Source organism: Poeciliopsis prolifica, unplaced genomic scaffold (genome assembly GCF_027474105.1).
Source record: "Poeciliopsis prolifica strain line A6 unplaced genomic scaffold, Auburn_PproV2 SCAFFOLD003, whole genome shotgun sequence".
Classification (NCBI taxonomy): domain Eukaryota; kingdom Metazoa; phylum Chordata; class Actinopteri; order Cyprinodontiformes; family Poeciliidae; genus Poeciliopsis; species Poeciliopsis prolifica.
The window spans coordinates 2,417,645-2,431,415 of record NW_026562378.1 but is presented as its reverse complement, the minus strand read 5'-3'; the positions used below and the strand labels follow the sequence as shown (position 1 = coordinate 2,431,415).

General features: G+C 41.0%; 1 protein-coding gene across 3 annotated transcripts in view; it reads left to right on the top strand.

Moving 5' to 3' along the window:
• The window catches only part of iqsec1b (IQ motif and Sec7 domain ArfGEF 1b), an 87,374-nt gene extending 75,030 nt beyond the window's left edge, over positions 1-12,344 (top strand). For 2 of the 3 annotated variants that reach the window (XM_055027065.1, XM_055027066.1), the window contains 11 exons: positions 657-818; positions 1,447-1,569; positions 3,096-3,262; positions 3,819-3,958; positions 4,229-4,258; positions 4,778-4,903; positions 5,007-5,106; positions 5,913-6,074; positions 6,184-6,360; positions 7,609-7,658; positions 8,053-12,344. In XM_055027065.1, coding sequence (XP_054883040.1) covers positions 657-818; positions 1,447-1,569; positions 3,096-3,262; positions 3,819-3,958; positions 4,229-4,258; positions 4,778-4,903; positions 5,007-5,106; positions 5,913-6,074; positions 6,184-6,360; positions 7,609-7,658; positions 8,053-8,574 — 1,759 coding nt within the window. In that variant the 3' untranslated portion in view covers positions 8,575-12,344. The remainder of the gene's footprint in view (positions 1-656; positions 819-1,446; positions 1,570-3,095; positions 3,263-3,818; positions 3,959-4,228; positions 4,259-4,777; positions 4,904-5,006; positions 5,107-5,912; positions 6,075-6,183; positions 6,361-7,608; positions 7,659-8,052) is intronic. The other variant, XM_055027067.1, reaches the window with a different exon arrangement.
• Positions 12,345-13,771: the final 1,427 nt, after the last annotated feature.

Sequence of the window (13,771 nt, the reverse complement as noted above, 5' to 3'; positions counted from 1 at the left end):
TATTGGATGTGCTAGCATATCGCTATAACTTGTCACGAGAGCCAAACATTAAGCATTAATCTATTAATCAATCGCATGCCTGCGTTTGATTAGTACTCCTAATAGTTAAATAACATTGAAAATCTTTTCACATTAATGTAACTTGGCAGCATACAGAGAAAAACTGCTTTGATTTGATGATAAAATAATATTTAGCAACTTATTTAGGTTTCTCTGGAGTCTAGAGGGCTGCATAAGAAGTCATGACTGACTGGATTTGTTCCTGTTGATTACGTTTGTGGTAAAGAGGCCACTGAATATGCAGCGAGGCCGAATGAGCCGCATTTATATCCGTTCTCGGTTTGTGCTGAGTTTTTGTTCTGCTCCACTTCACGTCCAGGGGTTCACTCGGGTCTGGGTGATTTTGCTTAATCACGGATGATTGCGGATTTGGTGTCTTTCCGAGTCAGTTTTTAAGTTCCTTGCAATCATGTGGGAGCAGCACCACAATCAGAAAATCACTCCTCATCCCATTCCGTAGCTCTCCAAACCCTGTTCCTCTGTTGACACACTTTTCTTTTAGTGAACTGGGATAATCACAGATTTGGATTGTATTCCCACTCCCTCTTTTTGTGTGTGTCTTTCTTGATATTTTTTTCTCTTTCCGGTGTCTCTAGGAAGCCAGAAAAGGGGATCCAGTATCTGATTGAACGAAGCTACGTCCCGGACACCCCGGTGGGTGTTGCCCACTTCCTCCTGCAGAGGAAAGGCTTGAGTCGGCAGATGATTGGCGAATTCCTTGGCAACCGACAGAAACAATTCAACCGAGATGTTCTTGAGTGAGCGATTCATTTTTGCCCGCTTCTGTTGGTCTGGATGCTTTTGTTTGAACTCAGAAGAACCGTGTGCCTTTCCTCCATGAGCATGAATTCAGATCATCTTTCCAAAGCCAGATGTGGTTGGGACTCGAGTGAAGCAACCAGGAATAGAACATACTCAAGAAAGTGGCTTCATGCTCTGATAGATGTGCAGTTTCTTTTTAGGCAGAAGTAAAAGATCTTCATTTGGAGAATATAATTCATTTGCCATTTGCACAGAAACTCTGTGGTGAATTGGAAGTATTTTGTGTTTTGTCTATGCAAGATTGGTGAAAGTTTAAAAAAAAGAGGTCAGACCTCGATGTGCACTTTGCACTTTAAAGTGATGAACTGCAGGTAACTACAGCACATATTGAGTTTCAGTAATAAGGGGTTCTTAGTTGCGCGACTAATGTGATAGAAAAATTTGCTATTTAGTTTGTGATCACTAATCATTAACACCAAGTATAAAAGCATCTGAATCTTATCACCAGTCAATTATTTGGTTCATTAAAAAAATAAATAAATAAAAAAATTGAAGATAATGCTATCATTGAGATTCTGTTATTGATTCTTACTTTCCTTCTTTATCTGTGTGTCTTTTTTCCAGTTGTGTGGTGGACGAAATGGACTTCTCGGGCCTGGAGCTGGACGAAGGGCTCCGGAAATTCCAGGCACACATCAGAGTTCAGGGAGAGGCACAGAAGGTCGAGCGGCTGATCGAGGCATACAGGTGAGACACGGATTCATTTCTACGTTCAGCTCAGCAACACTACAGTAAGGAATCCCACGATGTTTAAAAACTCGCAACGATATTCCAATAGAGTTGTTACGATATATGAACATAGCACACCAGCTTTCAGACCCATTTCTGCAGTGCAGAAAACACACTTGAAGGTTAGTTTTGTATTTTAACTCAAGTTCTCCGAGGGTCAGGCAAATGTACTTCCGACTTCTGATTTTTTTTTTTTTGCAATTGTGGCAAGTAGTTGTTATAGAAAAATATTCCTAAGAGCTGCTTTTGGGTGTTGGGTACATGTCATTTGCTGGTACAACTCAAAAAATTTGAATCTTGCATAAAATTGTATATTTCTTGCCAAGAAAGTAAGAAAGTGAAACAAGGATTTTATAGGGATTCACTGAAATAATTCAATTCATGTGCAAATTGTAATGGATTACAGGCAAAAAAGAAAAAAACAAAAACTAATTAAGTGTCTCAGAAAATTAGAATACCTCATTAGAACAACCCAAAAAATGTTTTAATCACAAATGTCACAAATATTAGAAGAATCATAATAAGGCTTGTAATTTTGACCTTGGTACTTTTTGAACATGCTAAAGTTTAGCACATAAAATATGAAATAATCAAACTTTGTGACATTTTGTCTTTGCTCTTTTAGAAGCAACAGGACTATCAGCTTTTATTATGGTAATTTCCATAGAAATATTAGAAGATTTTGTTTGATTTAATCAAAGTTTAAAGTCATGATGGCTTGCATCATGACATCAGGGGTATCCATGCGCAACATGGATACATATGGTAGCTTCACATTCCTCATTGTTATGGTTGTGCACCATCCATTAGTTACGTACATTTAATCCAGTGTTTGGGTTACGGGGAAAGCAGCCCAAGCAGAGAGGTCCAGAGCTGGAGGCCAGAGGTCATGATGGGAATGCGGACAGATCAATACATCTTCACCGAAACAGGCCGGGATAGAACCCATACGCCTGCAGATTGTCACACCAATCCGCCTATGAATCTCCTGGTTCCTATTTTACTTGTTTCACTAGTTTTATGTTTTAAAATGATTCTGCTGAGCCACATTTCAACAGCAATGTCTTATTTTCAGTAAGTTTAATTTGTATTTTTGTCAGTTTCGAGTTATTTGACCGTTGTGGGTTTCTCTGTCATTTTGTCTGCGTGCACATAACAGAAATTGGCTCCAATTCAAGTGGGATCCTTGGCAAAGCAGCTGAAAAACTGTCACATGTGAATAAAAGCTGAAAACATGATAAAATATCTTTTTTAGAATCCCAACATCATCAGATTTTGTCTGACGGTAGAGCGACTCAACATTGTTGGGACATCAAGTTTGGCTGTGTCTCGCACTTTCAAACAGCCTATTTTTCTGTAATTCATGCATACATATGTTGGGATGCACGTGACATATCTGTGGTTTCTTGATAACAGAACAACAAATGATGCCATCTAAATACCTTTTGGCTTTCTGAGTGTGTGTTTGTGTCTCTGATCTCTAGCCAGCGCTATTGCATTTGCAACCCCGGTGTGGTGAGACAGTTCAGGAACCCGGACACCATCTTCATCCTCGCTTTCGCCATCATCCTCCTCAACACCGACATGTACAGCCCCAATGTGAAGCCTGAGAGGAAGATGAAACTGGAAGACTTTGTTAAAAACCTTCGAGGTGCTTTGTTTTCCTTCCACTCACAGCTTCCAGCTCACTGTCACATCTCTGCTTCAACATTCAACTCGCCATAAACTTAACCCCTAACTTGTCAGGGGCATTTTGTCACATTGAAGCCCAAAACTAAAAGTCCCCACTTCACTCTTACACACTAATTTGTGTTGTCTTATCTCATAAAATCCCATTGCACTGAGGGCGTTATTCAAAAATCAACTAAACCTAAATCTGATTGGCCAGTTTTCTTTGGTTTATTTTATAGTTTTGCGCTCTTTCTGCAAGCCAAAGTGTGACTGTGCAGTGAAATTAGTTAAAAATAAATAAACCAGCTAAAAATAAAATATGCAAGCTAAAAATAAACATGCTAGATAAAAATAAACATGCTAGATAAAAATAAATATGTTAGATAAAAATAGATAAGCTAGCTAAGAATAAATAAGCTGGCTAAAAATGCAAAAAGCAAGATTAGTCTAAAATCAGCAGTTCATTTGCATTCATAAATCCATAAAAAGGAAACTAACTCTTCCTCTCTCACGCTCTCTTCCTCATCTTCTGAAAGGTGTTGACGACGGGGAGGACATACCCCGAGAGATGCTGGTGGGGATATATGAGCGGATTCGAAAGCGAGAGCTCAGGACTAATGAAGATCACGTGTCCCAGGTTCAGAAAGTGGAAAAACTGATTGTTGGGAAAAAACCGGTAAGGTTTCTTTTGTTCTTTATGTGAAGCTATTGTCTTCATAATGTTAGACATCAGTTCTGAAGAGCCCTTCATGTGGATATACTGAAAAATGCATTAAAACTTGACCTTAAAGCGTAAATAGGAACAGTGACAAATGGTTTTGGTTGATTTTTAATTGCAAAAATGCCAAAACAATGTCTTTATTATGAAAAAAAAATCCTGGAAAATATTCCAGGATGTTTGCTGTGATTTCAATAATCTTAAAATGTGTTTTCATTGTAATTGCAGATCGGGTCTTTACACCAAGGTCTTGGCTGTGTAAGTATCATTGCTATGGGTTGATATGTAGCATTCTCATGGGAGCATTCATGCCCCTTGAACTTTGACTCGTCCTGCCCCTGTTACACAAAGAACATTTGTTGTATTTTACTATATTTTTTTCTAAAAGATCAAAAGAAAACAGTTGTGCAACACTTTTGAGTGGGAATGAATGAAATGAAAAATATGAAAAATGTTATGCAAAATGTCAGGCTCAATGGTTTTTACAATTGCTTTTTGTCTAGAAGTCTCCACCATCTTTGAAGTTTTGCAAGCTGAATTTTTTTTACCAATTGTTCTTTGTAAATGTTATTTTGTTGCTCGGTTTTGCACCAATTGCAGTTTTCTGGTCAGTTACCGATTTACCGAAATGTCGCTAAATATATAGCGAGAAGGTTGCTGAACTGGCAGCAGTGAGGCGGCTTTTGCTAATTACACTTCTCAAATGATCTATGTGTATCTGCTGGAGAGATATTGCATTGCCTCTCTGACTCTGGGACGATTACGGATCATGTGCAGGTGCTGTCGCTACCCCACCGAAGGCTGGTGTGTTACTGCAGGTTGTTTGAAGTACCTGATCCCAACAAGCTCCAGAAGCTTGGTCTGCACCAGAGGGAGATCTTCCTCTTTAATGACTTGCTCGTGGTACGTTCACTAGTGACAAACCACTCTTCCACAAACGCTAGCAATGAAGGTTTCACTGCTTATCAATGAGTCTCAGCAAGATGCATCTGCTTATTTTTCTTAGGTTACCAAAATATTTCAAAAGAAAAAGAACTCGGTGACATACAGTTTTCGTCAGTCCTTCTCGCTCTACAGCATGCAAGTTCTGCTGTTTGAGAATCAGTGTAAGTATGATTTCTTTATTTATTTGAATAAGTTTCATGTTTAGTCACAGTTCTGCTTTAAACACAATGCAAACACTGAAAATAAGGACATATTTCGGCTTCTGAGTTTTCAGGTTGGGTTCTCCCTCCAAAGTGTTTTCGGTACTAAACTGTTTTATTCGGACTTTCTGCAAAGAAGACAGTCAACAGAATATTTTATTTTTCTTTGTATATTTTTTTCTTAAACTGGGTGAAGCTGAAACTGCCACTTGAGGAGTTGCATATTTGCGTATTTACAAACAGAGACGACTTTCCATGCATAGTTTTGGCTTAATATCTACTCTGAGGATGATTAGTTGATGATTATTTCACCATTAAGCTGTTAATTTGTTTGAATAACACTTCAGACCAGTTCAAGAATATTGGAAAAGTCAAGACCAAAGAGCTTATTCCCTTATAACGTTTAATAGCAAGATGCCTTTGCTATTTAGTTTTAGCAACTGGTTCAAGTGTGGCACTTGGGATCAGCCAGCAAGGCATCCCACAATGCTTTGGGCCACCAGCAGCAGCAACTAACAAAAAATAGTTTTAAGATGAAGTAGCTAAACATTAGAAAAAAACTTGAACACAACTATAGAGGCCTGATCTCGGCAGACACTCAGGACGCCCAGATCACACTGTGGACATTCAAAGACGGCACTCAGCTGTTATTTGAGCTACAGTTTCCTCTCTGTCTTCATGAAACGATTTAAATATATAAAATGTAATATTTAGGAGTTCTCCAGATAGGAAGCACTCCTAGAAGATCTTTTGTTTCTTTTTCTTAGATTATCCCAATGGCTTGCGCCTGACCTCGGCCATTCCCGGCGCTGACATCAAGGTCCTCATCAATTTCAATGCTCCAAATCCTCAGGACCGCAAGAAGTTTACCGACGATTTGCGAGAATCTATTGCTGAAGTCCAAGAGATGGAGAAGTATCGGATAGAATGTAAGCTGTGCCTTTCTACTGTCCTTTCTCTTCACATTCTCATTTGTTTTGAATATGCGGTGCCCAAGCGACAGACACTCGGATGTTGCGTGTTTTGTTTGGTGCGCAGCTGAGCTGGAGAAGCAGAAGGGTTTGGTGAGGCCCAGCATGTCCCAGTGCTCTGGGTTAAAGAAGGAAACTGGGAACGGAAACGTGAGCCGCGCCAGCCTGGACGACAGTTATGCCATCGGCGAGGGCCTAAAGAGGAGCGCGCTCAGCAGCTCCCTGCGGGATCTCTCAGATGCAGGTAAGGTCTGAATGTTGCATCAGTGCCCTGGCTTCCATCTTGTTCTACTTTTTGGTTGGAGAAAAGCAAATACTCCAGCCGGATGCCGGCATGACACTTTTCACTCGGGTTTCATTGGACGTTTGGGAAAAGGAGGATTTGGATAGTCAGACTCCCAGTACAGAAGCAGGGAAGGGAATCGACGCCACTGCCGGGACACTCGGGTGTTCTTCACTTGAAGACGCCCACTAATAGGCTTGCGTTGCTAGCAGGAGGGAGGAACACAGCTTTGTAGGTCACTGTGATCAATCCAAGCTTCTTAGCAAGAAGGAGGGATTAAAGTTCTCCAGTTATTCATGTAAAGCGAGCAGCAGTGGCAGAAGATGCTTTAGTGCAGAAAAGCATTGGCAGAAAAACGCCAGGATGCCACTTGAATGAACCGACTGGTTTGAGCTTTAGCTTGACTGCTTTTGAGAATAAAAGATAAGGTATGTTGCCTGTTCCCCATACAGCTTTTGAAAAACAATACATGACGCTCACTTCTTTTGACTCGTTTTTTGAACCACAACCTTCAGTGCATTTTATTACGACATAAACCAAAGTGACAGGTATTTTCTCAGCCTACATAAAAAGAACCACAGACAACGTTTATTATTCTTCCGCCAAGTTTTCGCGGAAGGAGAAGACACGCCGAGCAGCTTCTGCAAGCCGCCCACCCGTCTGTTCTGACAAACCTCCCTTTGGAGCTCATCTTTTACTTTAAGAGAAGGGAGAGATAAAAAAGAGAAAGCAAGTTTTGTCTCTGTACACAGGTTTGCCATTTCTAAGCTGAAAGAAAGATGAGAAGTTAAATAAATGGTGCCAGCTCCATTGTGGGAAGCTATAATTAACATTATCTTAACCTGGGGTGTTTTACTTTTCTGTCTCATTTGGAAATGATATTGAAAATGAATAAACTCTTCCCTCATTTCTCTCTGAGTGAAGCTTATCTGTGGCTATGTGAGTCTCCTGCTAGTAGAACCTTAGCTCACCATGTAGCCGCCCAAACAAACCCTCACTTTCCTCACGCAGACTCCATGTTCTGCCGTTAGTTTGAATAAGTTTTGTCCCCAACCCTGATTCCCGAACACCCGGACTGAAGTCAGGCTCTCAACCAAGCGCCTGGCTCTCAGAATGTGTCCACATCGCCCCGCTGTGGACAGACAGGGCGTGTGCACCTCCATGTTTTAACCGGGCATGTCTTATCTGTCCTGTGCGTGTCCTGGGCAGGAAAGCGCGGGAGACGCAGCAGTGCAGGATCACTAGACAGCAATCTGGAAGTAAGTAGCCAGCGGCTGCTGCCGAGCCGCCTCTGGCCACCTTTTGCGTTGCTCGCTCTCGGTGTGCAGATTCTGTGAGACTTATTGTTTCTGTGTGCTGTGCTGTTTAGTTTTGCAGTTCCCGTCGTCTGCTTGCAGCACTGTGCATGCGTTCTGCTGTGGCTGATGGATTCACTGCATGACTAGACTAACTGTAGTTCAGACTCATGTTGTCATGCTGCTCTGCTGACCTTAGAGTCACCTGGAGACCCATATATGGAAGCTGACTGTTGTAGTTCTAGTCTTCCATTTATTCAATAATAGATAGTGCACAGTTGTGTTAGGGAAGTTCAACATGTTTCCTGCATCTGTGTGGTTATGAAGTTTCCATGATGTTTTGTTTTCTCGGTTGCAGGGCTCCATCATTAGCAGTCCTCACATGCGGCGAAGAACCCCTTCGGGTCGAGACTGTGCGTCCCGTCACAGCGGATACTCCCTGCCCAGCTCCTCCTCTCTGCTGGGGTCTCTGTTTGGCACCAGGCGGGTGAAGTCGCCCTGCCCCCAGAGCCCCCACCCCAGCCTCGTCTCCAACGCCCCGCACCCAGCTAACCTGCACCACTCGGCCCGAGCGGAGTCGGACTCATCTGTTCCCGTCCATCCTCACCCCGTCCCGTTTTGCCACGTGACCCAGAATCCCCCGCCTTACCACCACCACCATCACTACCACCCACCGCCCCATGTGCAGCACGCGCCCCACCAGTGCCATGCGCCCCCGTCTCACGGCCAGCAGCCGCCCTTCCCGCCATACCCGCAGCACAGCCACAGCAGCCACTCTGGCCATGGCGGCCACCTCCATGGGCCGACGCCGACGCCAACGTCTCAGGTTCCCAGCAGCAGCACCAAGCCCAAACACAGCGGCATCAGCACAGTGGTGTGAGTGGATCACGGCGAACCGTAGCTTGTGAAGACTTTTGCCGGATGACATCGTCACACTGTGCGTCTCTGGTTTGCAGATGAATCCAGATTTGAGCATGGACTTTGTTTGCCGTTCTGTTTCTGCAAACTCTCCTTCCTTCATACCCTGCATTTCATTTCAGGTTCTGTCTGCTTGCTTTAGGAGTGACAGACTCGTGCAAAGACCACGAGCACGACAGAAGAACAAAATATCGTACCAAGTATATGTGGTCTAGTTTCTAGAGCAAATGTCTTGGTACTAGACGTGTACCAATTGCATTTTTCTGGCCAATCACTGATTACCGATATTTTATTCCGATTTTGACCGATACCAATTTTGGGGTCTGAAATGACCCCAAAATTGGTCATTTTTTTGGTCATTTAAGTTGCCAACTCAGTGGGGCAACTATTGTCAATTGTAAACGTGCAGACATGACTTGGTGGGCTGGTCTGTCAGTCAAACCTTCTCACCGGAGAGCAAAAGGGGAAAGTGGTTCATTCTTAAACCTTTGCCAAACCAGATAAGATCGGCTTCAAATCAGTCGATCACCGAACTCCCAAAATGAAGAAAATCGGCACAGATGAATCCCTACTTAGTACATTGGAAATAAAACGAAACTAACTGATATGTAACTTTTCAGCAAGATAAAGCAGCTTTGCTCTAAGTCAGTGCTCCGGTCCTCAGGTCCTGCATTGTTTAGGTGTTTCCCAAAATATTCAATTCCACATCTGGATTGAATATTTTGGTGGCCAACAGGCTTCTGCAGTACTTGATGGTTATGCCATCATTTGAATCAGTTGTTCTGGACTAGAGGCACAACAAACCATGCAGAGCAGGGGCCCCAGAGGACTGGAAATGATAAGCACTGTTCTAAGTCAATAATAGGTAATATTGATGGAAAAGTTCTAGTTCCATTGGCAGATTATTTCACTTATAACATGGGGAAAATATCTTGTTAGAAGTGACATAATCTGCCAGTAGAATTAATGCTTTTCCATCAATATCAAGGAATTACAGACTTAAAGTTCGCTACTTGATCTTACTGAAAAGTTACTTGCAATTTAGTTTTGCCTTATTTCAAGTCATTTGCACAAGAAACTAGATCGAAATGACTTGGTAGGATTTTGTGTTTGTGCAGTGCAGCACTGTGCGTCTCAAATTCATCAAAAGCAACGTGATTTAACCTCCATGTATTTAACAGAAAACGCCAGACGGCGTCGCAGAACCAGTGGCTATTTAATGTAGCAGTAGCTCACAGTGCACTGTGATATATCTCTGGTAGCGGTTCTAAATGTGCCAATTACCGACAGGATTTATCGAGGTAGTAACTGAAACTTACTCAATGTCTGTTGTGCATTATATTTTGTAGAAATAATAATAATATTATTGGCTGTTACTATTCTAATTAATGCCAAGTAAATGGCTTCAGTTAAACTCTCAGTAGAGCTGCACACGAGGGGTCCGCAGTTAGGAACCAGTGTGGCGCTGGTTATCAGGTCACTGGCTGTAATCTGCTCTGCTTTTCTTTTTTTTTTAAGTCAAACGAGTTTAAAAAAAAAAAAAAAAGAAGTAAAAAATCTGAGTTCTGTGTTGCTCCGCTACCTCGAAGGGTTCTACATGTTTGGAAGACGCCACGCCGAGTCACTGTCACGGCAGCCAGGACGCTTTCCTCACTTCAGAAAGCAGTTGTATATCAGCGACCCAGCAGACATATTAAGGGACAGCTGGATGCCTCTGTAGCATCTCCACTGGCGAGAGTGACAAATATCAGCACATAAAGTCTGTTTTTTTCTTTTCTTTTTTTTATGTAAGAGTTTTTGTTGTTGTTTTACTTGTTTTGTCTGATTTTATTTGTTCGGTGTCTCCTGACGGTTCTGTTTGTCCTGCGGTGTCCTCTATCATGTCCTCCGGTGTTGTAGTGCAGCTGGCGTCCACGTGGATTTGGACGTGGTGAACCCCTTCCACACTGAGTCGGGCAACAGAAACGCCCAAAACGGTCTCGGGTAATCGAAGAGTCCTAGGACAGGACTACAGAAGAGGTGCGTTTTATGTGGATTTTATAAAAGGCATTCAAGAGGTAGAGCATCACCAAAGTGGAGAATGAAAGTCGCCACAAGCTGAAATCTTTTTGCCTGTTTTTGGAAGGAGAGAGTCTGAACATTAGTTTTCAAGTTGTCTACTTCCCTGCAAAAAAACTCAATTTTCTTTGTCTATTATGCAAATATATCTTTGCACACCTGAAATAAGACGAAACTAACGAGTGACTTCATTTCCTTAATGTTGATGAACACATTCTCGTTCCATTGGCAGATTATTTCACTTATGACAAGAAAATTTCCAAATAATCTGCCAACAAAACTAAAACTTTTTTTTAATCGACATTAAGAAATTAATGACTTAAAACAAACTCCTACATCAAACTGAGGAATTTCTTCTAATTTAGCTTTGGCTTATTTAAAGTGATCCAAGATGTTTGTTCTAGAAACTACACCAAAGTTATGTGGTAAGTTTTGGTGTTTTTGAAGTGTGGGTGAAGGCACGCCTCCATTCATGCTCTAGGTGAATGTAAATCACGCCACTGATTTAGTTTTCAGAAGGAAATCTCTTATATTTTATCTTCGGGTTACATTGCGACGACTCGATTTCTTTTTTCTTTTTTTTTTCATTCTACTAACTAATTTGCTCTAAACCTTACAGTGAACACATTTTAGACCAATCATCTAATTTAAAAGCACATATCTGAAAATTCACTCTCCAGCATGTCTGTGGTCTTTGTTCCATTTTAAAAAAAATTAAAAATAAACAGAGCTTCAAGTTTTCCTCACTGGTCCAATAATTCACATTCAGTGGTTTATAAGAAATACTACATAGATAAAAAGTACAAATAAAGAGATTGATAGAAAGTTTATGCGTCTGTGGCAAAGCTGGAGAAAACACTGAAACACAAACCATCTGTAATACGCCGTCATTGTTCTGAGTACAAAAATAACAAAACGGATCCATGAACCATGACGCTGACCCCCCGCTGAGCGGCCTGGCTCAGCTAATGAAGGAGTCTCAAACAATCTCAGCAGCCCGTCCAAATTCAGTGTGAGATGCCTTGCTGCATGCCGTTGATGCCTACGTTTTCTTTGATCTGTCCATTTTTTAAAAATGTTTAATTTCTTTTTTTTTTTTTTTTTTTTTTTACTGTTTTCTATCATCAACATGTGTGACTAAAACAATCTGGTTCATCAACGTTGCTTGTTTACATGCAGATTTCTGCCGTGTCATCCGCTCCTGTCCGCTCTTTGCACATTGCGACACGTTGAGTGTGAAAACCTGCTGTGATTTAAACGTGGAGCAGTTTGGAAATGGATGATGTTTTTATTTTTTTGTTGTTATTTTTTTTTGTTTTGTGGTAGCAAAGAATGATAAATGCTTGTACATACTCTGTAAATTATACTTTTAACTAGGTATGATCATTATCAATGTCTACAGGTGAATTGAAAGTACTTCCCTGCTCCCCCTGTCTTCACACATAGTCCCAGAGCTGCTGCTGTTTGCCTCTGATAGGACTGAATTATCAGGAGATCACAGGAAGGTCACACGGTCTTCGTGCTCCTGACCTTTACTTCCACCCTCCGTCTCTCGCGGTGGAGCGTGGGAGTCGAAGGGAAGGCCCTCTGTTTGGAAGTCGACAAATTCCCTGTTAATGTCAAACGAGTCCTGTGACGATTATTGAGAACACAATAAAATGATGCACTATAAGAGCTGAAGTGCCTCTTCGTTTCAGTTGTGGTTGATGTGAATGAATGACTGTCTGAGCTCTTCCTATAGGTGGTGGCAGCTGAACATGAGCTGGTTACTGGAGTCATGACATACAGTGGGAGTTTTGCATCCATATAAGACTCATTTTTTTCATTTATATACACACCCAGATATTTGACACTGGATTTTACAGGATTAGCAAAACCGGCAGATACACGACAGCCTGTCAAAGGTGAATTTTCACATTTGTTTAAGCTTGATCTAAGACCTGAAGCCTTTGAAAATGCTTCAACAAGTTAGAGAACTTTAGACACTTCATTCAGGTTGTTTGAGGAGATGGACTGACTGAAAACTCTGCTGGTCTCAAATCTTTGCGAGGTTTGGGACACAAACAAACAAAAATTGATATTAAGGTTTGAACAGAAATGCATGCTCTAGCATACCGAAGGCTGTAAAAGTCTAAAAATAATTCAAAACCTTCATTTTCAACCTTAGTTGAAAATGAAGTCCAAAAGTCCCTAAAAGTCCAAAATGAGGTGAATCTGTACTCTTAGAAATCCAGACTGTCAGAAATAATTTGGGATGTGACAGATTTTAATCTGTTGGCAAGAATGTGGGACAGAAGTTTGTAATCGTTATTTAATGGCGTCACAGGCCTTAAATCATCAGGAAGAGCTGGACCTTCCCCACACTTAGGCATGACTTGTTTCACAGTGTCATGATGTGACATTTATTAAAACATTCCAAACCAGGGATCTGATATAAAGTAAAAGATGTCTGTAAAAGTAACTTATAGTTCTAAAGTAAAAGGTTCTGTCCTTCAGTCAGCAATGTTTCCTACTGTTCTGTCAATGTCATTGTGTTTCCTTAATTTATTATTGTGCCGAAGGCGTGGCGGTGTTGTGTTCAGTAATTTGTTGAAGCGCGTGTCACGTCAGCATCACTGAAGCAGTGACGTCATAAAGCAGTGAGGTCGGGCTTGTTGTGCTTAGAAAATTCACATTTAAAAAAAAAAGGTAAAAAAAAAAGAAAGAAAGAAAGCAACTTTCATGACGAGCAGCCAGACAAAAAAATAAATAAATAAAAAATAAACGATAAAACTTTCTAAGTGCTTTCAGAAATAGTTTGAAGTTTTTTTTTAAAAAGAGTGTTTTAAAAATGGTTTTAAGTTTTGAGAGAAAAGTAAAAAAATAGAAAAAAGAATAATGAGCAAGAATCCTATGGAAGCCCGTTTCCACCATCCTGTTTAAAAAGTAAAATAAATTATCTCTTTAAATTGAGATAATATCTAAAAAATAATGAGGTGTTATCTCATTATTTTGAGATATTATCTCAATTTAAAGAGATAATTTATTTAATTTTATTTAAATCTATTATTTATGTCTCAGACATATATTTTACGAGGGACACTGAAAGCATCTCCGGCAAC